At 47.7% G+C, this 24,622-nt stretch overlaps 1 protein-coding gene across 9 annotated transcripts in view; it reads left to right on the forward strand.

Annotated features, from left to right (window-relative positions):
• Nucleotides 1-24,622, forward strand: part of LOC147014905 (cyclic AMP-dependent transcription factor ATF-7-like) — a 176,518-nt gene that overhangs the window by 147,975 nt on the left and 3,921 nt on the right. For 5 of the 9 annotated variants that reach the window (XM_085853350.1, XM_085853345.1, XM_085853346.1 and 2 more), the window contains 3 exons: nucleotides 12,586-12,819; nucleotides 15,003-15,108; nucleotides 22,305-22,759. In XM_085853350.1, coding sequence (XP_085709476.1) covers nucleotides 12,586-12,819; nucleotides 15,003-15,108; nucleotides 22,305-22,537 — 573 coding nt within the window. In that variant the 3' untranslated portion in view covers nucleotides 22,538-22,759. Of the gene's footprint in view, nucleotides 1-12,585; nucleotides 12,820-15,002; nucleotides 15,109-22,304; nucleotides 22,760-24,622 lie in introns of those variants that run through there. The other 4 variants (XM_085853347.1, XM_085853351.1, XM_085853348.1 and 1 more) reach the window with 3 other exon arrangements.

The raw sequence follows: 24,622 nt of genomic DNA on the forward strand, positions 1-24,622 counted from the left end.
TCCACTCTCCCCTCTCTCCACTCTCCCCTCTCTCCACTCTCCCCTCTCTCCACTCTCCCTCTCTCCACTCTCCCACTCTCTCCACTCTCCCACTCTCTCCACTCTCTCTCTCTCCACTCTCTCTCTCTCCACTCTCTCTCTCTCCACTCTCTCTCTCTCCACTCTCTCTCTCTCCACTCTCTCTCTCTCACTCTCTCCTCTCTCCACTCTCCCCTCTCTCCACTCTCTCCCCTCTCTCCACTCTCCCCTCTCTCCACTCTCTCTCCTCTCGATCACTCGATCACTCTCACACTCTCTCTCTCTCTTTTCCCTGTTTGTTCATGGACTTGATCGTTTTGTCCAACTGTGGTCCCACTGTCAGCACATTGCCTTTTCACCCGGTCACCTTACCCTTCCCTGAACCTAGATTTTGTATCCCCCTCAAACACGAAATGAGATACTTACATGGTTCAATTGCAGTGAAGAATGTAAAAAAAAAATAATAATTGCACGTGTACATAGTCGAGGCTTTTGGAAGAGCTTGTACAGTGAAGGGATCAGGACGTAACGGACAAAAACAGGACGCAAAACACACATGTATGGGGTGGACAAAATGGATACAGAAGGAAACACCAAGGAGGGAAAACTGGAAAATTGCAAGGAGGAGGGATTCAGGTGGGGTTAACGGGAATAGAAAAGATCATGGTTTTGGATTAGGGACGATCTGAGATGGTGGTGAACAGCTGTGTTGAAGACCTGGAGGGAAGCATGAGATTGAAGAGGATGTAGAAGTTGGTTCCACCGGTGAGAAAAAAAAAAAGAGGAACAAATGAGTGGAGGTGAGTGGTGATCCTGGGTTTAGGTAATTACACCAGAAGGGGGTTAATGGTAGACTGTGTGAGCCCTGCAGAAACCTGGGGGGAGGAGGAAGACAAACCATGGAAAGAGCAGAGGATGCAATACTCCCACACCAGGTTTCGTGTTCATACATACATACATACATACATACATACATACATACATACATACATACATACATAGGTGCATGGATATGGATGTGGACACTTAGCAGGGTTAAAAACAAAACCTGTCAAAAGGTGGAGGAGCTCCTTGTGAGCCAATGGCCATCCGTATCTGATTCCCATCTGTTGCTACGGACGTTCTCCTGCAGTTGGGTTACCTTTTTCTCGGAGGTTGGTGGCAGGATTTGCACTCCAGCCACTGCAAAACGCTTCATTTCGCAAAACACAAAAAGAAATGCAAATAAAACTGAAAACCCACTCCATGGGAGAACCTCCTGTGCAGCTTCCTTTTGCCGGCCAGCTCACCGGATGATGGGAATGGGGCAAAGCCTTCGGGGCCGCCATTATTTGATGATAGGAAAAGCACGGGGTAACCTTCCTGGGTTGGGTTGTGGTGGTGTGTGTCAGGGTGGTGCTGAGGTGTTGTCCACCAAACTGCGGTCTCCTTGGGTTAACCTGAGGCATTCCTTTCAGGTGGGTGCCTGGAATGTCCTCATTCTAAGAGAGAATGATCACCTGTCTCTGCTGTCATCTGAGCTCCAGCATTTGAACATCAGTATTGTCGCACTCTGAAGTTTGGAGACCAGATATTGGTGAGATCATGATGGGTGGTTATATCTACGACTGGTCTGGTTGCTCTGATGGTTACCATGCCCAAATGAGTTTCTGTAGCTGTGTCCAATAAGCTGACTCTCATGATAATTTTGGTAACACTGGTCAACGAGCGTATTATGAGACTGAGGATTTTCATCAATCTCCCAGGCGAGATAACTCTTCTCATCTTGGGGGATTTCATTGCATCGACTGCCACTGATAGGGATGGTTATGAGACATTTGTTGGTCCCCATGGGTCTGGAACTGTGAGCCAGAATAGCACTAAGTTCCTTGACTTTGCAAGAAGTCGTGGACTTAGGGTGACTGGTTCATGGTTTCAGCACCCATATGATCATTGATGGTCGCTGGAGGATGCTCCATAACTGCAGGGTTCACCGGAGCGGTCAATTCCTCAATACCGACCACAGGCTTGAAGGTAGCAACTCTGAAGTTGCAACTCAAATCCAGGAGAATGGTACCATCCCAGCTTAGGCTGGTTGTTGGAAAGCTCAAGGATGAGAGGGTAGCTGAAGAGTTTGTGAACAGGCTGAGTGGGGATTTGGTGTTTGGGGGAGGGGGGGGGGTCTGGGTGTTTTGGGAAATCCTGAAGAGTTGTGGAGTGCCTTCAAGACTACTATCCTGTATGTTGCCGGTCCATCCATCCATTGGTACCATACTCTGTACAGAGCGTCGGTGCTGCCGAAGGAGTCTCCTGGGCTATTGGATGTTGTCGGTGGATACCTTGGAACTCACCATCATGCGAAGAGGAACTTTGTTTCCCAAGGGACACTGGATACTATTGGCCATTCACAGAGCCAGGCTTAATGGTGGAGCTTCGCTGTTCACAGAGCTGAGGCATAAAACTGTACGTTTGCTGAGAGCGGACAAGGAGGCCTGTATGCAAGGAATCCGTGAAGGGGTGGAGCATCACCTGTGGTCAAGTGATGCTCATCCTGCTTTCAGAAGGATTTGTGTATGCATTCATCCAAGCCTGTCCCTCGGTGAACTGCACTTGGAGTGGAGGATGGTGAGCTCTTGACAGAGGAGTCTGACGTGAAGGCTTGCTGGGCCGGTTGCTTTGAGAGGCTGAACCAGGCTGACCCACCAGCTGTTGAGTTGGATGTCAGGGGTTTTGCTATCCCTATTGCTGACCCTCGAGTCTACTGTGAACCATCTTTGTTTGTGGAAACACAGGTTGCGGTGAACCAGTTGAAAGGGGGTATAGCTGTTGGGATCTGTGGTGTCCATGCTGAACTTCTCAAGGCTGATGAAAATGCTGTACTCATGTCATTCCTTGCAGTTATGTGCTTTGTTTGGAACACAAGCATCATCCCAGCTGACTGGAAGAGTCAGGTCAGGAAGGTGAGCTGGCCTTGTTGTCCGTTACTGGAAAGGGAAGGGTGATCATCAGGAGTGCAACAACTCCTGAGGGGTGACACCTTCTCTCAGTGCCAGGCAAGATCTTTGCTTGTATAATTATTGATGGGGTTCTCCACCATCTGCTTGAGCACGAGCACACAGAGCAGTTGGGCTTTACACCAAAGAAGTCAACGATTGACCCTGTCCTTACTATTCCGGTCCTAAATGAATGCAGACGAGAATTTCAACAGGGGCTGCTCACAGCCTATGTTGATATCTACAAAGCGTTTGATTCAGTGAATCAGGATGCCCTCTGGAGTATTCTCGGTCTTCATGGGGTGCGCTACCAAAAATGATCATTTTGATGTATGAACCGTAATTTGGTACTGAGAGTGCTGTGAGGTGTGGTGGTTCCATCTCTGACTTATTTCCAGTTGTTACTGGAGTATCTCAGGGGTCTGTACAGGTCGCCACACTTTTCAGCGCTTGTGTGGACTGGATTCTCAGGAGGATGTTGGAGACATATAGCTGCGGTGCATCGTTTGGGAGTGTCAAGATCTCTGACCTTGATTTCGTAGATGATGCAGTCATCTTTGGTGAGATGCTGGATATCCTTTTGGGGGCCCTCGGGGTGCTGAATGAAGAGTCGGAGCTGATTAGATTACAGGTTTCCTGGGTCAAAACTAAGATCTAGGCTTTCAATGACATCTTGGATGCTGCTTATCTTGTCTGTTCCTGTTTATGGCGAGGATGTTTAGGTCACAGTGAGATTCACTTACCTTATTTATTCACTTATTCACTAATCGATGTTTGGTTTGGGCCTGAGGAGTCATGGATTTTCTGGATCATGGGGTGTGTTACTGTCGGTACCTATGCAGGGTGAAAGTCCGAGTCTTTAAATCCTTGGTGCTTCCAGTCTTGCTTTATGGATGTGATACTTAACTCCTTCGGTACCAGTTCTCTTCTCTGAGAATCCTTGGCTATCGCTGGTCAGACTTTGTGTCCAACAAGCATTTGTTGAAAGAGACTCAGATTAGACTTGTTCAATGTATAGTCTGTGACCATCAGCTGCAGCTGTGTTGGCATGTGGCTAGTTTTCCTGACGCTGACCCTGTTCACTAAATTTTCTCAGCGAGGGAGCCTCGTGGGTGCAGGAGGCCAACAGGCTGACCACATGCCTCGTAGTTGTAGCAGGTTGATCAGCATCTCAAGGAGATGGGGATAGGCCAGGTATCTGCCTGGGGGATGGCTATACAGAGACCCCCTGGAGTGCTGGCGGAAAGTCGACGCAGTGACTCGCTGTTCTGGCACATGCTCGCATACCTGACCTGACCTGTGCAAGACCAGAAAGGAGGTGGTGGAAGACAGAGAGACCACTGACCTGTCTGTGATGGCAAAGTGATGGACCCATATACTCAGCTTCAGCATGGGAGATTCCAATGATCTTGAAGGCTTTGGTTTCCACGGCATCCAGCTGAGCAAGATGTGAGGCTGTGGAGCCAGTCTAGAGGGGAGAGCAGTCCCCTCTCAAGCTGCGAATGAAGACCTTGTAGACGGATTTGAGTTTAAGTGTGCTAAGGAGGGACATTTTGTATGACTGAGGATATCCAGTCGGTGACTGGCTTTGGAGACCAACGTTGAAATGTGGTTTGCCCCAGAAAGATCATGGCTGATCGTGAGACCCAGGAGTTTGAATGAGTGAACTTCCTCAGGAGGATTTTAAAGAAAACCGAGGAGGGTTTGCCAGACGGTCCTTTCGGAGAGAGGATTCAAGAACTGTCTGGCCAGGCCTGACGTTTGACTGAAGGTGCATATTTGGACAGCTGTTTTGTAATTTGTTCATAGTGCAGGTGATAATTGTTGTTCTTCTCCACGAAAGAAATTGGGATCTTTAAAATTTACCAGTTAATGCTAACAGACGAATATACCCAGCTCAACGTCCATCCGAGGGAATACCTGCTTTGTGTTGCAACGCCATGTCTGTGAAACGCCAACCCGCCACCTTATAGTTGGATTGTGAGTCAAACTCAGACCAGACAGCTCCAAGGTAAGTGTGCTTCTTCTGCACCGTCCTGTCAGATGACAAGAGGACCAGAAGAAAGCCCCCTTTGAAATTTTAATTTAGTCAATTTACCACTTGGGAAAGGGGATAACACCCTCCTCACCCCCCGCCGCCTGCCCTTTTCACTCCTCTCTAAATATTTTATTCGTTTTTCAAACTGAAACACTTTTTGGTGTTTCACCCCACGTGGGGGTTGACTTGAAGCGGTGTCAGTGCTGTGGTTAAACGTACGGTTTCTCAAGTTGCTCATCGATGCGACACCGTGCGCACAGCTCGGCTTTCCTCGACTTCTTTTTCTCTCCAATGCTTCAATTGGCAAACCAACGATGCCGCATTTTTGCACAGCATTGTCATTGACCACTAAGCTTGTCCAATTAAAGCAAGATAACTTCAAAAAAGTTACTTCGATAACACCACGAACTTTCAGAGAGACGGTGGAAGTATGTAAGCTGCGGAGGACTGTGTATCGATGATCCCTTCGTGACCCCCAATTGTGAGAACAAAGTAAATGTAAGAAAGATTAATGTAACCACCCTTGCAATTTCACATTTCCAGGTAACTACGTTTTGTTTAACTTTGTCTGTTCAACAAGAGAAGTATAATTTTGTGCAACCAAAATATTCCTTCCAAATGATGCCTCAGTATGGTGAAAGGGAGCAATCCGCCCTCCCCGTGTTGCTTTAGCTCACAGGAAGAATTTGGGAGAAAGCATGAGGTTCCAGAAATAGTTCCAGGAAGGTCCAAACAGGAAGAACTGGAGGCAGGAGATTGCCAAAAACAGACTTTGAGAGATGGTTTCACAAACGGGGATGTGGGGGAGAGGGGGTGAAGAATGAACAGAGGTGAGCTTGAAGCCGGTGTAAAGGAGGGTCACGAGGTGTTGGCTTCCGGTATGTGCTGTGCAACCTGGGAGAGGGGCAGGGTATTGGGTTGAGGTCGACAGCCAGACGAGCAATAGTCAATCTATATAAGAGGGCAAGACCGACCGACGTTCTGCTCATGGTGAGTGAGAAGCAGGAGACTCGGCCTCCGATACAGAGATTCCGATGGCACTTGTCAGCACAGAAAATGTTTTGTTCCCGGTGACATTTGAAGATTTTCGTTTCATTCTGTTTACTAATCCTTTGGTTGTTCCCAGATGTATTCGACCTTTATTTAATTCTGCACAGATAACATAAGATAATGCTAACCCTCGTGCTAATGTAGAGGTGGAAGCTTTGTTAACTTGGGTAACCAGTTTTTTTTTCAGCCTTTGATGTGAACTCTTCATTTCTGTGTCGAGATACAAATTCCTTTGTTTTGGTGTTTATCTAGATTTGATTGTACATATGTATTTATTACCCTGAACCAAAATTATATCCATCCATCCTTCGAGACCATACTCTGTGCAGAGCGTTGTTGCTGCCAAAGCAGTCTCCTTGGCTATTGGGCACAATCCAGGATGGGTCGCCACTCCGGCACAGGATACCAGCAAGCTGGCACTCATTTTACCGACCTCGGAAGGATGACAGGCAGTCAACCCCACGTGGTATTAATTCAACAACTGTGTGGGATTTGAACTCAGGATGCTGGGATCCCAAACCCACCACTCTAACCACGAAGCCAACACCAGGCATAAAATTATATCACCCCTCCCCCCACTCCACCCCTGAAAATAGATGATATTTGTGGGATTCTGTTTTTCTGTCAATAATCTTTGCAGTCAAAAACGTGTTTTTGGTTCTGATGGCATCAGGGAACACCCACTGCAAGAGAAATGTGATTTATCTATAAACTGCAATGTCTTTGCTGAGTTTTGCTGCCACATGACCATACCCTCACTTTGATAAAAAGGACTTTTGACTTATCAGTGTTTCATGCCTCCTGCAGAAAAAAAATCCCTTTATTTCCCAACAACTCACCATCACGTTCATGTGGACATGTGTGCATGTCATGTGTGAATTGTCGTGTCCCTCTGCCTGCCTACATCAGAGCGAGAGTGTACCTGTCTGCCTACCTACATCAGAGCGAGAGTGTACCTGTCTACCCGGCTGCATCAGAGTGAGAGGTGTACCTGTCTGCCTGCCTGCATCAGAGTGAGAGTGTACCTGTCTGCCTGCCTGCATTTGAGTGAGAGTGTACTTGTCTGCTTGTCTACATCAGAGTGAGAGTGTACCTGTCTGCCTGCTTGCATCAGAGTGACAGTGTACATCAGAGCGAGAGTGTACCTGTCTGTCCAGCTGCATTAGAGTGAGAGTGTACCTGTCTGCCTGCCTACATCAGAGTGAGAGGTGTGCCTGTCTGCCTCCCTGCATTAGAGTGAGAGTATACCTGTCTGCTTGTCTGCATAAGAGTGAGAGTGTACCTGTCTGCCCGGCTGCATTAGAGTGAGAGTGTACCTGTTTGCCCGGCTGCATTAGAGAGAGAGAGAGAGAGAGAGAGAGAGAGAGAGAGAGAGAGAGAGAGAGAGAGAGAGAGAGAGAGAGAGAGAGAGAGACAGAGACAGAGACAGAGACAGAGACAGAGACAGAGACAGAGACAGAGACAGAGACAGAGACACAGACAGACAGACAGACAGACAGACAGACACACTGTCTGCCTGCCTGCATCAGAGTGAGAGTGTGCCTGTCTGCCTGCCTGCATCAGAGTGAGAGTGTACCTGTCGGACTCCCTGCATCAGAGCGAGAGTGTACCTGTCTGCCTCCCTGCATCAGAGCAAGAGTGTACCTTTCTGCCTGCCTGCATCAGAGTGAGAGTGTACCTGTCTGTCCGGCTGCATTCGAGTGAGAGTGTACCTGTCTGCCTGCCTGCATCAGAGTGAGAGTGTACCTGTCTCCCTGCCTGCATCAGAGTGAGAGTGTACCTGTCTCCCTGCCTGCATCAGAGCGAGAGTGTACCTGTCTGCGTGCCTGCATCAGAGCAAGAGTGTACCTTTCTGCCTGCCTGCATCAGAGTGAGAGTGTACATCAGAGCGAGAGTGTACCTGTCTGTCCGGCTGCATTCGAGTGAGAGTGTACCTGTCTGCCTGCCTGCATCAGAGTGAGAGGTGTACCTTTCTGCCTGCCTGCTTCAGAGTGAGAGTGTACCTGTCTGCCCGGCTGCATTAGAGTGAGAGTGTCCCTGTCTGCCTGCCTGTATCAGAGTGAGAGTGTACCTGTCTGCCTGCCTGCACCAGAGCGAGAGTGTACCTGTCTGCCTGCCTGCATCAGAGTGAGAATGTACCTGTCTGCCTGCCTGCATCAGAGTGAGAGTGTACCTGTCTGCATTAGAGTGAGAGTGTACCTGTCTGCCTGCTTGCATCAGAGTGAGTGTACCTGTCTGCCTGCTTGCATCAGAGTGAGTGTACCTGTCTGCCTGTCTGTATCAGAGTGAGAGTGTACCTGTCTGCCTGCCTGTATCAGAGTGAGTGTACCTGTCTGCATTAGAGTGAGAGTGTACCTGTCTGCCTGCCTGTATCAGAGTGAGTGTACCTGTCTGCATTAGAGTGAGAGTGTACCTGTCTGCCTGCTTGCATCAGAGTGAGTGTACCTGTCTGCCTGTCTGTATCAGAGTGAGAGTGTACCTGTCTGCCTGCCTGTATCAGAGTGAGAGTGTACCTGTCTGCCTGCCTGCATTTGAGTGAGAGTGTACTTCTCTGCTTGTCTACATCAGAGTGAGAGTGTACCTGTCTGCCTGCCTGCATTTGAGTGAGAGTGTACTTGTCTGCTTGTCTACATCAGAGTGAGTGTACCTGTCTGCCTGCCTGTATCAGAGTGAGAGTGTACCTGTCTGCCTGCCTGTATCAGAGTGAGAGGGTACCTGTTTGCCTGCCTGTATCAGAGTGAGAGTGTACCTGTTTGCCTGCCTGTATCAGAGTGAGAGTGTACCTGTCTGCATTAGAGTGAGAGTGTACCTGTCTGCCTGCCTGCATCAGAGTGAGTGTACCTGTCTGCATTAGAGTGAGAGTGTACCTTTCTGCCTGCCTGCACCAGAGCGAGAGTGTACCTGTCTGCCTGCCTGCATTTGAGTGAGAGTGTACTTGTCTGCCTCTCTACATCAGAGTGAGAGGTGTACCTGTCTGCCTGCCTGCATTAGAGTGAGAGTGTACCTTTCTGCGTGCCTGCATCAGAGTGAGAGTGTACCTGTCTGCCTGCCTGTATCAGAGTGAGTGTACCTGTCTGCATTAGAGTGAGAGTGTACCTGTCTGCCTGCTTGCATCAGAGTGAGTGTACCTGTCTGCCTGTCTGTATCAGAGTGAGAGTGTACCTGTCTGCCTGCCTGTATCAGAGTGAGAGTGTACCTGTCTGCCTGCCTGCATTTGAGTGAGTGTACTTCTCTGCTTGTCTACATCAGAGTGAGAGTGTACCTGTCTGCCTGCCTGCATTTGAGTGAGAGTGTACTTGTCTGCTTGTCTACATCAGAGTGAGTGTACCTGTCTGCCTGCCTGTATCAGAGTGAGAGTGTACCTGTCTGCCTGCCTGTATCAGAGTGAGAGTGTACCTGTCTGCCTGCCTGCATTTGAGTGAGAGTGTACTTGTCTGCTTGTCTACATCAGAGTGAGTGTACCTGTCTGCCTGCCTGTATCAGAGTGAGAGGGTACCTGTTTGCCTGCCTGTATCAGAGTGAGAGTGTACCTGTCTGCCTGCCTGCATTTGAGTGAGAGTGTACTTGTCTGCTTGTCTACATCAGAGTGAGTGTACCTGTCTGCCTGCCTGTATCAGAGTGAGAGGGTACCTGTTTGCCTGCCTGTATCAGAGTGAGAGTGTACCTGTCTGCCTGCCTGCACCAGAGCGAGAGTGTACCTGTCTGCCTGCCTGCATTTGAGTGAGAGTGTACTTGTCTGCCTGTCTACATCTGAGTGAGAGGTGTACCTGTCTGCCTGCCTGTATCAGAGTGAGTGTACCTGTCTGCATTAGAGTGAGAGTGTACCTGTCTGCCTGCTTGCATCAGAGTGAGTGTACCTGTCTGCCTGTCTGTATCAGAGTGAGAGTGTACCTGTCTGCCTGCCTGTATCAGAGTGAGAGTGTACCTGTCTGCCTGCCTGCATTTGAGTGAGAGTGTACTTGTCTGCTTGTCTACATCAGAGTGAGAGTGTACCTGTCTGCCTGCCTGCATTTGAGTGAGAGTGTACTTGTCTGCTTGTCTACATCAGAGTGAGTGTACCTGTCTGCCTGCCTGTATCAGAGTGAGAGGGTACCTGTTTGCCTGCCTGTATCAGAGTGAGAGTGTACCTGTCTGCCTGCCTGTATCAGAGTGAGAGGGTACCTGTTTGCCTGCCTGTATCAGAGTGAGAGTGTACCTGTCTGCCTGCCTGTATTTGAGTGAGAGTGTACTTGTCTGCTTGTCTACATCAGAGTGAGAGTGTACCTGTCTGCCTGCCTGCATTTGAGTGAGAGTGTACTTGTCTGCTTGTCTACATCAGAGTGAGAGTGTACCTGTCTGCCTGCCTGCATTTGAGTGAGAGTGTACTTGTCTGCTTGTCTACATCAGAGTGAGTGTACCTGTCTGCCTGCCTGTATCAGAGTGAGAGGGTACCTGTTTGCCTGCCTGTATCAGAGTGAGAGTGTACCTGTCTGCCTGCCTGTATCAGAGTGAGAGTGTACCTGTCTGCCTGCCTGCACCAGAGCGAGAGTGTACCTGTCTGCCTGCCTGCATTTGAGTGAGAGTGTACTTGTCTGCCTGTCTACATCTGAGTGAGAGGTGTACCTGTCTGCCTGCCTGTATCAGAGTGAGTGTACCTGTCTGCCTGTCTGTATCAGAGTGAGAGTGTACCTGTCTGCCTGCCTGTATCAGAGTGAGAGTGTACCTGTCTGCCTGCCTGCATTTGAGTGAGAGTGTACTTGTCTGCTTGTCTACATCAGAGTGAGAGTGTACCTGTCTGCCTGCCTGCATTTGAGTGAGAGTGTACTTGTCTGCTTGTCTACATCAGAGTGAGTGTACCTGTCTGCCTGCCTGTATCAGAGTGAGAGGGTACCTGTTTGCCTGCCTGTATCAGAGTGAGAGTGTACCTGTCTGCCTGCCTGCATTTGAGTGAGAGTGTACTTGTCTGCCTGTCTACATCTGAGTGAGAGGTGTACCTGTCTGCCTGTCTACATCTGAGTGAGAGGTGTACCTGTCTGCCTGCCTGTATCAGAGTGAGTGTACCTGTCTGCATTAGAGTGAGAGTGTACCTGTCTGCCTGCTTGCATCAGAGTGAGTGTACCTGTCTGCCTGTCTGTATCAGAGTGAGAGTGTACCTGTCTGCCTGCCTGTATCAGAGTGAGAGTGTACCTGTCTGCCTGCCTGCATTTGAGTGAGAGTGTACTTGTCTGCTTGTCTACATCAGAGTGAGAGTGTACCTGTCTGCCTGCCTGCATTTGAGTGAGAGTGTACTTGTCTGCTTGTCTACATCAGAGTGAGTGTACCTGTCTGCCTGCCTGTATCAGAGTGAGAGGGTACCTGTTTGCCTGCCTGTATCAGAGTGAGAGTGTACCTGTCTGCCTGCCTGTATCAGAGTGAGAGTGTACCTGTCTGCCTGCCTGCACCAGAGCGAGAGTGTACCTGTCTGCCTGCCTGCATTTGAGTGAGAGTGTACTTGTCTGCCTGTCTACATCTGAGTGAGAGGTGTACCTGTCTGCCTGCCTGCATCAAAGCGAGAGTGTACCTGTCTGCCTGCCTGCATCAGAGTGAGAATGTACCTGTCTGCCTGCCTGTATCAGAGTGAGAGTGTACCTGTCTGCCTGCCTGCATCAAAGTGAGAGTGTATCTTTCTGCCTGCCTGCATCAGAGTGAGAGTGTACCTGTGTGCCTGCATGTATCAGAGTGAGAGTGTACCTGTCTGCATTAGAGTGAGAGTGTACCTTTCTGCCTGCCTGCATCAGAGTGAGAGTGTACCTGTCTGCCTGCCTGTATCAGAGTGAGAGTGTACCTGTCTGCCTGCCTGCATCAGAGTGAGAGTGTACCTGTCTGCCTGCCTGCATCAGAGTGAGAGTGTACCTGTCTGCCTGCCTGCATTTGAGTGAGAGTGTACTTGTCTGCCTGTCTACATCTGAGTGAGAGGTGTACTTGTCTGCCTGCCTGCCTGCATCAGAGTGAGAGTGTACCTGTCTGCCTGCCTGTATCAGAGTGAGAGTGTACCTTTCTGACTGCCTGCATCAGAGTGAGAGTGTACCTGTCTGCCTGCCTGTATCAGAGTGAGTGTACCTGTCTGCATTAGAGTGAGAGTGTACCTGTCTGCCTGCCTGTATCAGAGTGAGTGTACCTGTCTGCCTGCCTGTATCAGAGTGAGTGTACCTGTCTGCCTGCCTGCATCAGAGTGAGTGTACCTGTCTGCCCACCTGCATCAGAGCGAGAGTGTACCTGTCTGCCTGCCTGTATCAGAGTGAGAGTGTACCTGTCTGCCCACCTCTGTCTCTTGTTAACATACTCCATGCTTCCCAGGGAAGTTGTCATACTTCGATGAACGTTCTGTAGAATCTGTTGAAAGAGACGTCTGAAGAGCGTCATTGGAATCCCTGAATTCACTCGGAAAACCATCCTTATCTCTGGAAGAGCATGAGTTCATTTTTGTGGCCAAGCGAGCTCTGTGATTACTGAATTAATCTTATGGACTGCATTTTCATTCCGTTGCAGGATGTCAGAATGCCAGGGCAAGCTCTTGGAATTGGAGGGTCCGGGCTTACGCGGCGGCGGCGCTGTGCTATTGAAGACCCAGAAGAGCGTCGCCGGCGGTTCCTCGAGCGTAACCGAGCTGCAGCCACTCGTTGTCGTCTGAAGCGCAAGGCCTGGGTTTTCTCTTTGGAGAAGAAAGCAGAAGAGCTAACGGAGACAAACACACAGTTGCAGGCACGATTGTGTGCTGTGGATGTATGTTGGATGTGATATTCCATGGGAGTGTGGCGTTTTTGTTTTTTTTGTTTTTCTTCAGCACTAAACTGATTTGCTTTTTGTTGCATTGGCTTGGTGAAAAATTCGACCAATAATGAAGCATTTTGTGCATCAAAAACCCCAATGCAACCATTGTTTGACTTTTCCTTCAAAATGTATTTCTGTCCATCAATTGTAGCACTGCTAGTTGTGCATTTGTTAGCAGTTTTGTTGCTTTGTCCATACCTTTTCTCCTCCATAGGCTCTTCACCCTTGCACCTTGTCCTGCTCATCCTGGTAGAATGCTGAAGACTTTTAGCACATTGATGCTCTTTGTAGTTCTGTGAGCGGAAGATGGTTGCGGAAGGCTTATTAAAACTCAGAATGACTGAACCCATAAAAGAGAGTCTCCAACCCATCTCTCCCAGTCACCTTCTTGTCCTCCCTTACCCACTGCCACTTGGATACCGAGTTTCCACCTGAAGGATAATTTTCTGTATCAGCGTGTGTCTCTGTCTGCATCAGTGTGTCTCTGCCAGACCGACTTCCTCCTGGCGTGAAAATAGTTTGTTGCTTTTGATTGGTCCTCATCACTTGCTCTACCTATGGAGACTGGTGTGCAGCATATTTGGCCTAATTCTCCTCATGGTTTTCGTTAATAACCTGTTTTCTTGCAAAATTACCTGTGCCTCTTTTTGCAGATGACTCGGTTGTCAAATACTTATCCATGACGGTGACAGTGGCAATGGCTACATACATCACAGTTGACCTTGAAAATTGGTGGCATATGTGGAACATCGCCTTCATTTCAGCTAAGTTCCACATCTTCTCACTTTCTCTCCAAGAACCATCATGCAAACTCAACTATCTGTTTATGTGATCAACCTCGAGAAGAAGTTCAGTCTCTCCAACATTTGGGCCTCACCATTAGCCCTGACCTTTCTTGGGACAATCACATCCCGAAGTTGCCGAATGAAGCCAGACAGAGACTGGCCGTTGCACCAGGCAAAGTCGTTCATTGGTTATGCAAAGTTCATGGCCTAGAAAGTGTATTTTTAAAGCACGTCACAGAGTACTGTTCTTCCCTGTGGGATGATTCATCGAACCTCGTTCTTAAATGCCGTGGAAAACAAGATCTGAAAATCATTGGCGTCACGAATCAAGAGGCTGTTGCACAAGGCCAACTGATCCCTTCCTGTAGACTGGTTGATGATGTTTCAGTTTTCTTTGATCTCTCTGCCAGTCTTGCTCCCCTTTGCTCAATCAGCACCTCCTCCTCTCCCCCCCCCCACCCCTGACCCAGCAATCAAAGTCGAAGCTTGTTTCTCACCTGCATTCCTTTGTTTCCTCTTGTGGAATTGCCTGAATAACAGCTTCTTGTCTCTCTCTCTCTGTGCGCAATTCTGTCCTTCCATCCACTGCTTCAAGGTGTCAGTTCACCGCCATCTCATGCCATCTTCCATGTCCACTGATCCTTTTTTTAAAATTCCTGCCGTACCCTGCCTTTATGTCGGTCAACTAGCTGTTTACCCGTTCCCTCCTTTATCAGTCAAAATTCCTTCACCATTTGTCATTTTAATCCTCCATGTGCTTCGATTTTTGTATCTGACAAACAAGACTCACGACGTGCAATTAAACCTCAAATGAAGTTCCTTGAAGTGCTGTTCAGGGTCCGAAAACCTCTGCCCTTCACTTAGATATGAAAGTGAAATAAATGTTTGTCCTGTCGGTTCGTTTACTTCTGTCCGTTTCTGTTTATATTTACTCGTCTGATTTACACTTTGCTTGTTTGTTTTATTTTGATCGCATAACAAAACGTTCCTCTCGCCTCAAATTCTGTATCTCTCTGTATTTCCTCTCTCGAGACTTCATTTCCTCTCTCCAGTAATTCAAGGTCGCAGCTCCTCACCTACTTTTGTTCCTCTTCATACGCATCTCATGATCTTTTATACAGTCTGATCGTGTCTTTGTTGATTTAAGTGTCTCCAAAGTCAATTTGATGGTTTTATCGACTGTTCTTATCCTTGAGCCTCGACATGCTTTTGTGATAAAGTTTCCTTTCCAAAGTTTGTTGATTTGGATCCCTTGTTCTCCCTACCTCCCCTTCTTTGTGATGCTTTGTTATTCTGGACATTGGCCCGTCCATTAACGACGCATTGCCATGTGATGTGATTTTGCCACAGAGTGAAGTGACGATGTTACGGAGAGAGGTTGCCCACCTCAAGCAGCTACTGCTTGCGCACAAGGACTGCCCTGTAACGGCCATGCAAAAGAAGCAGGCGTACGGTGGTGAGTGTTGTACTCGAGACACACGACAAATACTGGCTAATTTGGAGTAGTTAGATCGATCAAGGGTCAAAAGGTAATGCAGGAAATTGTAGTGTCTCAAACATACGACCTTGTACACGTCTAACTGTACATTTTCCCAATAAGTGATGTAAACCGTTTCACCCGTCCCCCTCCCCCTCATCACCCTTCACCTCTCTCGCAGCCAATTATAACCAGCTGCAGTAGAAAACAGGAACTGTGACCTAAACATCGAGCTTATTAATCTTGCTTTTATGCAAGAACATTTATTAAATTGTTCACGTGGGATGAGGGTTCATGGGGAAGCCAGGGGGAGGGGGGGTGGTGGTTCATGGGTGGGTCACACGTCCCCCCCCCCCCACCCAGCTTTGATGTCCACAAGCTTTATTATATTCCTCTTTCCCAACCTTTGTGAGCTCCTTTTATTTCTCACAAATTCTTATTATTCTGCCACTTCTTGGAGGATTCACATCTTCAACCCCAGGCTCTTTTTCAGGTCCCCTTTGCTCAATCAGCACATCCCCTCTCCCCCAACCCCTCTGTTCGATGTGCCATCCACTTATCTTTCAGATCTCTCTGCCAGCCTGTCTTCCAGCCTCCTTTCTCCATGAACTTCTAAGCTCAGCATACAGTAACCCCCTAAGTATTTTGGGTTTAACTATCGTGGTTTCGACCATTCGCGGGCAACTTCTCTCTGTACTTATTTACTTATCACGGGACTTGATTTGAACCATTCGGGTTTCTTTTTGTTGTTGTTTTTTTATTTTTTTTTAGCAGAGTTGCGAGTCTCTGTTTGCATCCACACAACAGAAGCCTTTCGTAGTTTCTCATGCACTGTTAATAAGAAACAAATCTACTGTGCTGTGAGCACCTCTTTATAAAACCTCATCAAAGTGAAGGCAAGTATCTGTGCAAATGTTGTGCAAGTGCTCCCCAAAGTACAGGGTCGCCAAAATGTCTCATCACCCCTTGTAATAATTGTGACATTGCCTTTGATCATATTAGCTGACAACACTGAAGGGTTCCACAAGTTTACTACATTTGCAGCACTCTTAATTTATTACACATTTTACAGCATTTGACTCGAGTCTAAAGTGTCCATTGGATCCGTTTGTTCTCCATCATTGTCATTCCAGAGAATCATTTTGCGCTACGTTCTTTGAGATTGCTTGTGTCACCCGTGGTTACGTTCATTTGATCTGAAAAAGGAAACAAGTTTACACCTCCGCACACAAAGGCAATGTCACAATTTGTACAAGGGGTGACGAGACATTGTGGCCACCATGCACACAAATTATAGAAGGTATGGTCATGTCATTGCAACAGGAGACTCCAGTGCAACGCATTCTTCTCACACATCCCTTTATTTGAGTGGTATATAGGCAACAGACCACTGCCTCAATCACTCCCAAAAATTAAAAAGCAAAGTGTCCAACTAATGGGTAGAGAGCAGACATACATAATACATACATACATATATACATACAAACACTTGCTCCATTATATTGCTCTGTTTGTCCAGTGCGAGTCCAGCGTGTCATATCAACATGACCGTAACGGTCCACCGTTTCGGAAACTCCCCTGTCGGATCTGCTTCTGAATGCCGTGTTACCACACAGATTGGGAGCTTCAAAACTATCCAGTGTCACGCCGATGAGGGGACGCACATCGTATGCACATAAGGCCGAGCGGGCCTGACATGCGACGAGATCCGGGTGAACAGTGTTGACTCACTGTAGCCAATTATCCCTTAAGAGCCCTTTCTTTTAGTCACCTCAGGAAAACCACGACAACCAGAATTCACCCCGAGATCAGATATATTTACAGTAAACCCTCAAATATCGTGGGGGTTATCTTCCTGCAGGAAAATGTCGCGTCAGTTTAAAACTGTGATCGTGGAAACCAAGCGCCAATGGGAAAAGGGGTGTCCAGTTCCTGGGCTTCGAGGAAATGTAGAGGAAGGTAGGCAGCATCTAAAAATAAATATCCCAATTGAAATAAGCATGTGAACATGCTCTGCTCCGCTCGCTCCACCTGCTCCGTCAAGCTCCGTTGTTCACCGCACCGTGACCCCAAGAATGCACAGCCAGAGAACCAAGAGCTCGTAACGTTTGCCAGAAAAACCGACCCGAGCTATAGAACTGAGAGCACCTTTTAGAATCCCCTGGTGGGGGGCGGTGCTTGGGTGTTGATCACGCAGAGCGATAGGTGTTTTCCAGTGTCCTCAGTGGTGGAGTATGGACGATTACCCTGGCACGAGCTCCACCCATGTGATGACTCGGCAGCGGAAATGGCCTGTCGCTCTGCGCTGTGTCACGTGATCCATCTCCGAGACTAACATGGTGCCGGGGTATTCAGTTACGCTCTCCAGCCATGAGCACGCGCTGGACAACCAATGAGGGTTATAATCGAGTGGAACGCGAGGGCTATCCACGTCACTTTGAATTGAGTCTCGCACACTCTTGTGCTTCAAGTTACATGCGAGAACGTCCAAATCGGAGTATCTGTAATGGTACACCCACTACCGGATTTAGGGGTGGCCAGGTGGGGCCATGGCCCCAGGTCCCCCCATATTTAGGGCCCCTCCCCCACAATTTCGATGACATTTTGAAAATCCCTTGAAAATGTGCTTCTAAAGTTTTATTGTGGGTGAATGAAGATTGTAAACTCTTTGTAAGGATATCTTTTCAAAATTGTCCATCATTGTGAGGGTCCTTTTCAAGCTTTGGCTTTTTCAAGCCGTTTCTTCCACGGTCCACAGAACGGATCCAACATGGTCAAAAATTCCTGGGGCATGCCTCGGGCATCGGGGGCCCCCATTCGAATCTTTTTTTTGGATCAATCATCGATTCTTCGGATGGTTGAGCGTGACCAACTAACTACGGCACTGCCCGCCAGAGCCCAGCAAGCACAGATGGAATACAGAGGTCCAGCAAGAGGAGAGGTGAAAAGGTGAAAGTCGATGTGGTAAAACTAGGCCAGGCCAGCACAGCACACGGCCGGCAGGGGTAGTATTGTACACACTGAAACTGCGGCTGGCAGGGAACGCTGTTAGTACCCTGCTTACTGGCGCGCACAACACAGTAACACGGTGTGATTTCTATGTTCCAGGTGTGTGAAACATACTTGTTGTTCATGATTCTGGTACGTCCCACGTGCACTCTGACGATATCTCGGTTACTCGGTACCCACCAGCTGCAGAAACCACAATGAGCGACTTCGGTGATGACAGGCACAAATCCAGGGCTCCACGTAAATATGACAGTGGTGCTCAAAAGCGGAAACGTTCCAAGGAAAAAGATGAAACACACAAGGCCGTCGTCGACAAGACCCAGAAAATCTCAGTTTTTCACTCCTGCACAAACAGGCGATTCATCCATGACAGTGGCTGGAACACCAACAGAGACAGAACAAGCGGATTTGGCAACGCAACCCCGGCATCAAAATTCGCCCAACATCTCGGAAGGTTCCACCGATGAAGAACATGCATCCGATGAAGAAGCCCGAGATATACTGACTGATCGTGGACCTGGCTTTGCCAATGCCATTGGATGTTGGCCTCCTGAGCAACTGTCGTCAGCGATGATCGACCACTGGTCATCACGAGATTTGGAGCCCCTGCAGAATTCGACTGGTCCCTTTGATTCATCCATACAGTTCGTTGAAGGTAGGAAACGCTGCTGCTCCAAGAATCTTTTTTACCGTAGACTACAAAACGGAGAGTCCGTGAAAAGGTCCTGGCTTTGCTTCTCCACATCAACCAGAAAACTGTACTGCATCGCTTGCAAGCTCTTTGGAGGCGCTACTGCCCTGGGCGGGGAAGGATTCAATGACTGGAAGCATGCCAGTCGTTCTGTCGAGGGGCATGAGCGTTCGCATGTACATTGTGCGAATATCATCCACTTGTCAGACAGAGCAACATCCGCAGATCGTGTGGACACTGAACTCGTCAAACAGGTGAGTGAGATTGCGTCCTATTGGTGGGAGGTGCTGAAACGAAGTGTGAGCGTGATATCGTTTCTCGCTGAGCGTGGTCTAGCGTACCGTGGATCGGATGAAATTGTTGGGTCACGGACGAACGGTAACTACCTTGGTTTAATGGAATTACTTGCGGAATTCGATCCATTTTTGTCGCAGCACATTCAGAAATATGCCAGCCAAGGTCGTGGCCACACCAACGACTTATCATCTACGACATGTGAAGAGTTCATCTCCCTCATCGGAAAATCTGTTCTGGATAACATTGTGGCTCGTGTGAAAGAGGCAAAATACTTCTCTGTGTCAGTCGATTCTACTCCTGACATAAGCCACATCGACCAGCTCACAGTTATTCTACGATACATCGAGAACGTGGCTCTAGTGCAGCGTTTCATGACCTTTCTGAGCAACACAGGACACACTGGACTCCAGCAAGCGGCGCCATTACTGGATTTTTTGAAAGCCACTGGATTGGACATCGCTAACTGCCGAGGACAATCTTATGATAACACATCTAATATGAGTGGCCGATACAACGGGATGTAGGGAATGATCAAACAGGAGAACCCTCTCGCAATATTTGTGCCATGCGTGACGCACTCACTGAACTTAGTCGGTCAGTCGGCCGTGGGATGCTGTAGACCTGCAGCAGCATTCTTTTGAATTAGTGGAACAAGTGTATGTATTTTTTTACAGCTTCCATATCGTGCTACGCCAGATTATTTGACACCCTGAAAGCCAAAGGTCTGCAAGTACCAAAGTGCTTCAGCGACACTCACTGGTCGGCTCATTCTGATGCAACCCGAGCTCTTGTAGACGGTTACAGCAAAATCATGGATGTCCTCGATGAAATCGCAAATGATGAACAACTGAATAATGAAACGAGAAACACCGCCGAGACAATTAACCAAACGATGTGCACGCTTGAGATAGGGTTCTATGCTGGTTTCTGGTCTACTGTCCTTGGTGGATTTGATCGTATGAGTAAAACCCTTCAGTCACAAGCTACCGATCTCAACACAGCCGTGCAGCTCCTCAAGTCACTGGCGAGCTTCGTGCAGTCATTACGCGATCAGTTTGATACATTCATTGTTGACGGAGTGGAGCGCTCAGGTACGGAGGAATTCACTCGCGGATCGTGTAGACGAAAGCGTAATGTCTGCCTCGCTCCCTTGGACTACGGACACACTCCAGAAGTAGAACTAGACGCCAAGGAGTCCTTTCGCATCAGTGGATACGTTGCAGTGATCGACGTACTGCTGTCGCAGTTGGAAAAGCGTACAAACGCTTACAGCAAGATGAGCAACAGATTTGGATTCCTGCGTGCTCTTGTTCAACTCGAAGTGGAGCAGATTCGAGAGTCATGCTCGAAGCTCGTCGAGCTGAATCAGGAAGATCTATCACCTGACCTCACAGAGGAAATGATTCAGTTCCAAGCCATGATGAAGGAGTCAGAGCCAGACTCGGGCCGTACTGAACTCGAGATGTACAGTTTTCTCATCGAGCGAAAACTCACCGATACTTTCCCAAACGTGGAAGTGCTGCTTTGGATTTACCTCTCACTGATGGTGTCGAACTGCTCCGGGGAGCGCTCGTTTTCGAAACTCAAGCTTATCAAGAACCATCTTCGCTCCACGATGGGGCAGCAGAGACTGGTCAATCTGACAATCATTGCAACCGAATCCAATGTGCTCAATTCCAAGCAGGATGACAGTATCATATCCGAGTTCGCTGCCGCGAAGTCACGCAGGAAGTTTATCCATTGATTAAGACACCGTGTGTATGTTCATTGATGTGGATGACACTGCAGTATATTTGCGGTCGCTGGAAGTCGGCTATTAATCACCATTTCGGATTTCTCTTGCCCAGAGGGTTTTTAGAGGTTGGAAGATTTTTAGTCGAAGTTCGTAGTATGATTAATGACCGTGCGTCGTTTGTTATTTTCTTATATTGGTCCATCTCTATCTCTTACTCTTGCAGCAACAGCATTTTTGTGATTTGATTTTAGAATGACCTCAGAGATAAGTCATCAGCTCATAGATAAGTCACCAGCCATATCAATAATAATCCGTCCATATTGTCATATTGTCAGATTTAATTGTAATTTGTGAACATGTATGCCAAATCATTCCTGATCAGGATCTGCCAAATCTATAGATACAAGTTCAGTTGTTGATGAAAAAGCAGTTATAATTTAAGTTGTTGATTAATCTCCAACTTTGGGGGCCCCCCACAATCATTGTGCCCACGGCCCCCCCACATGGTAAATCCGGCCCTGGGTACACTGCGCTCCCGCCATTCCCTGTTGGTCCGAAAGTGAGTGGTGGTGAATGTGGTCGAGGCGTTTGTAGCAGCAGCGTAGCGGTGAGTTTGGGCATGGTGGTCAAGGCGTCATGGTTGTGGCTGTTCATGGCAAAGGTAGGCCAGCTGTGGTTGTGGTCCGATGGTGTGGTGATCTTTGTGAAAGAATCTTGATGGTGTTTGAAATGTTGCAACGCTGGGGTTCGAGTCTGGTGAAGTCCGTGGTGTAATGTCTGTGGGATAATGGCGCGCAATTTGAAAGGGAAATGGTGCACGTATGCAAATGACTTGCCCCTGTTGCTATGGTCCTTGGTGTGCACGCATGAAGGAAGGACGGGTTCACGTGTGCAGCAAAGCAAGATAATGTAAAGAATGAAAGATGGGTAAAAAATGGGAAGAAAAATACTACCTGTAGCCCTCACAACGCATATTGTCCCGTAAATGCACCACACATAAGGGAAGGGTTATCTAAAACGAATACTTTTGAAAATTTCCAAGCATTTCCAAGATTTCCAAGAAAATTTCCAAACTGTCTCGGGAACCACTATATGTTGTGTGCCATTGCCTCGGGGGAGTGTGCGTTTCGCAGAACCTCAACAATACTATGACCTTTGGGGTTTCTATCCTTGTGCTATCTCTCGGAGTACAAGATGAGATGCAGCAGCACTAGCCTGAATAAGTGAGCCATGTCTTGTGGCACTGGTTGAAAACATTGCAAGAAGATGTCACTGAAACATCTTTTTCTAAACATCATCGAGTGTTTTGTTTTCAAGTACTGACTTGCCGATTTATTTATTTATTTATTTATTTAATATTTTAAATGAAGTGCTTGTAAGAAATTTAGTTGCAGCACTGCTCAATTGAACCACTGAGGTGCAGCACTTGTTTTCTCATTCCAGGGTGCGATGAAATTGGACGTAACACGGCGATCGCTACCCGCTTGTCCTCAAAGCCGGCAGTTCTGCTCGGCCCACTTCATGAAGAACCCGGCCCTTCGGAAGCCATGCGCGCAGCCCTCCTCCTGTCGTCTCACGAGATGCGGGCAAGTGAGAGCAGGGACGCTTCACTCGGGAAAGCAGGCCAGTCTCCCGTCATCATAATGCCGACGAAACCCCTTCCTGTTAGCCAATGATGTGAAGCTTGCCATGAGGATGACTCGGAGAACCACGCGGCTTTCTTAGAAGCAGCGAGCACCCAAGGAGAGGTCAAGCCAGTTTGTCTTGTCTTGTGCCACATGTTTGTTTCCATATTTTGGACCGTTTATACATTTCCTTTCCATGTTCTGATGCTGTGAAAGTGATTAACACTTTGTTTTGATCACTATTGTCTGTTTTTTTTTTTTTTTTTTTTTTTTCCACCACAATACAAAACCAACTCTGGTCTTCTGTCATTGTACGGTGAACGTAATGCTGGTATTAACCCGATAAATCGATGGCTTTATTTTCATCACATTAACAACCTTGTTTTCACAAAATGCTTGTAAGCAACATGGGCCTTTTTAAAAAAAAAAATGGACCTGATTATCCTGCCCGTGGTGTTGTCCCAGCATATCTGTCCTCGTCATTTCAAAAGATGCCATGAATGTCAGTCATTTATATGTTTTTTTTTCTTAAATGAACTTTTAACTTTGCACCACACAGGGAAATGCTCTGTTCGTCTTCCTGTTGTCTTGACCACATCACGTCGTTGATTCTTGCCCAGTTGACTGTTCTTTGCAGTGCATCAACCACTTAGGACAAGCAAGCTGTAGATAAGCAAAAACGAAGCACTTTTTTTATTGCAATAAGATGGTGGTTCAAGGTTGAAATGGACTTTTAATCGTGGAACATTAAAATATTCATCTCGTCCTGAAATTTTGTGCAATGACTGCGTACCATGCCGAAGCTATCCAGGAAGTGATGTCAAAGCATTCTGGATAAAACCGAGATAGTGGCCATCACGGTCATCCATGCTGTGGCTCAGAGGCGTATGATTAAGTTATTTGTGAATGAGAACATCAAAGTCGTGGAAATTTGCAAAAGACTTCACACAGTGATGCATCTCTTTGATAATGTCGGTGCAAGGTGTGTGTCAACCATAGGACGTCATGTTTCGATCAAAAGGCAATTTGCGTGTTCAATGCAGCAGAGCTTCTGGAATGCTACCCATGATGGTTTATGGAAGAAGATTATGACACGTGATGACTGCAGTATCCATCATTTCATGCCTGAATTAAAATAAACCATCATGGAATGGAGACTCTTGACCTCCACCACAAAGAAAGTCGAGGTTCGGTCATCAACCGGAAATCCTGCGGCAATGTCGAGTGCTTTAGGATTTTAACAGTTTATTTCACTTGGAGTTTCTTGAACATTGGAGAAATACAATGCACGCAGTATTAGTGACTTGTTATGTCTGAAGTGAGATGAGCGATATGCAGACAACCACGAGGTGTTCTGTGTCAAAGCAAGACTTCATTGCACGATAATGCTCGCCCTCACACAGCAAACTTGACCACTACAACTCCTCTGCTGGAGAGATGTTAACTTGCCAAACCATCCCTCGTTCAGTCCAGACTTGGGACCTTATAATTTTCATCTCTGTGGACCCATTTTTGTGTGAAGTTGGGGCTCGTGGAAGAGATAGAACACAGAATGTATCAGGACGCAACAGACCAAAGGAGTAGTCGAAAGAGAGAGGGGAAACACCAACAGCAGGGTTGAGGGACACAGTAGAGGAGACTTGGACAAATAAGGGAGGTGGGGAAGAATGATGAGTAGGAGAGTTCCAGATGGATACAGAAGCAAACTCTCAGGAAGGAAAAATTGGGAAAGAGGTGGGCTTGGGGGTGGGAGGTGTGACTGTGAAGGGTGGGTACAGAGAGTGAGGGGTTGAGGACACAAGATTTGGAAGCAAACACAGAATTGAGGCATTCGGCCTTCTCACGAGCGGAGTCGGCTGTGATGCCATTTGAAGAAAGGGAAGGGATGGAAGGGGGAGTATACTCCAGAGATAAGACTTAACAAGGTGCCACAAAGTTTTAGAGGAGGGAGACAAGTTTTTAAGTTCAATCTTGAGGTTGGACAGACGTGGTCTTGTGGATCTCACGAGAGTGGACACACAATTGTTGGCTTTGTGGAATGCACTGAGATTGTCGTCAGTCGGGTTTGCCTTTCAGGAAGAGAAGGCAAGTTGGTTCAACACAGCTGCCTCACCACATGATTCAGCGTACCATGGG

Source organism: Eptatretus burgeri, chromosome 13 (genome assembly GCF_056783735.1).
Source record: "Eptatretus burgeri isolate ZD-2024b chromosome 13, Ebu_testis_v1, whole genome shotgun sequence".
Lineage (NCBI taxonomy): Eukaryota > Metazoa > Chordata > Myxini > Myxiniformes > Myxinidae > Eptatretus > Eptatretus burgeri.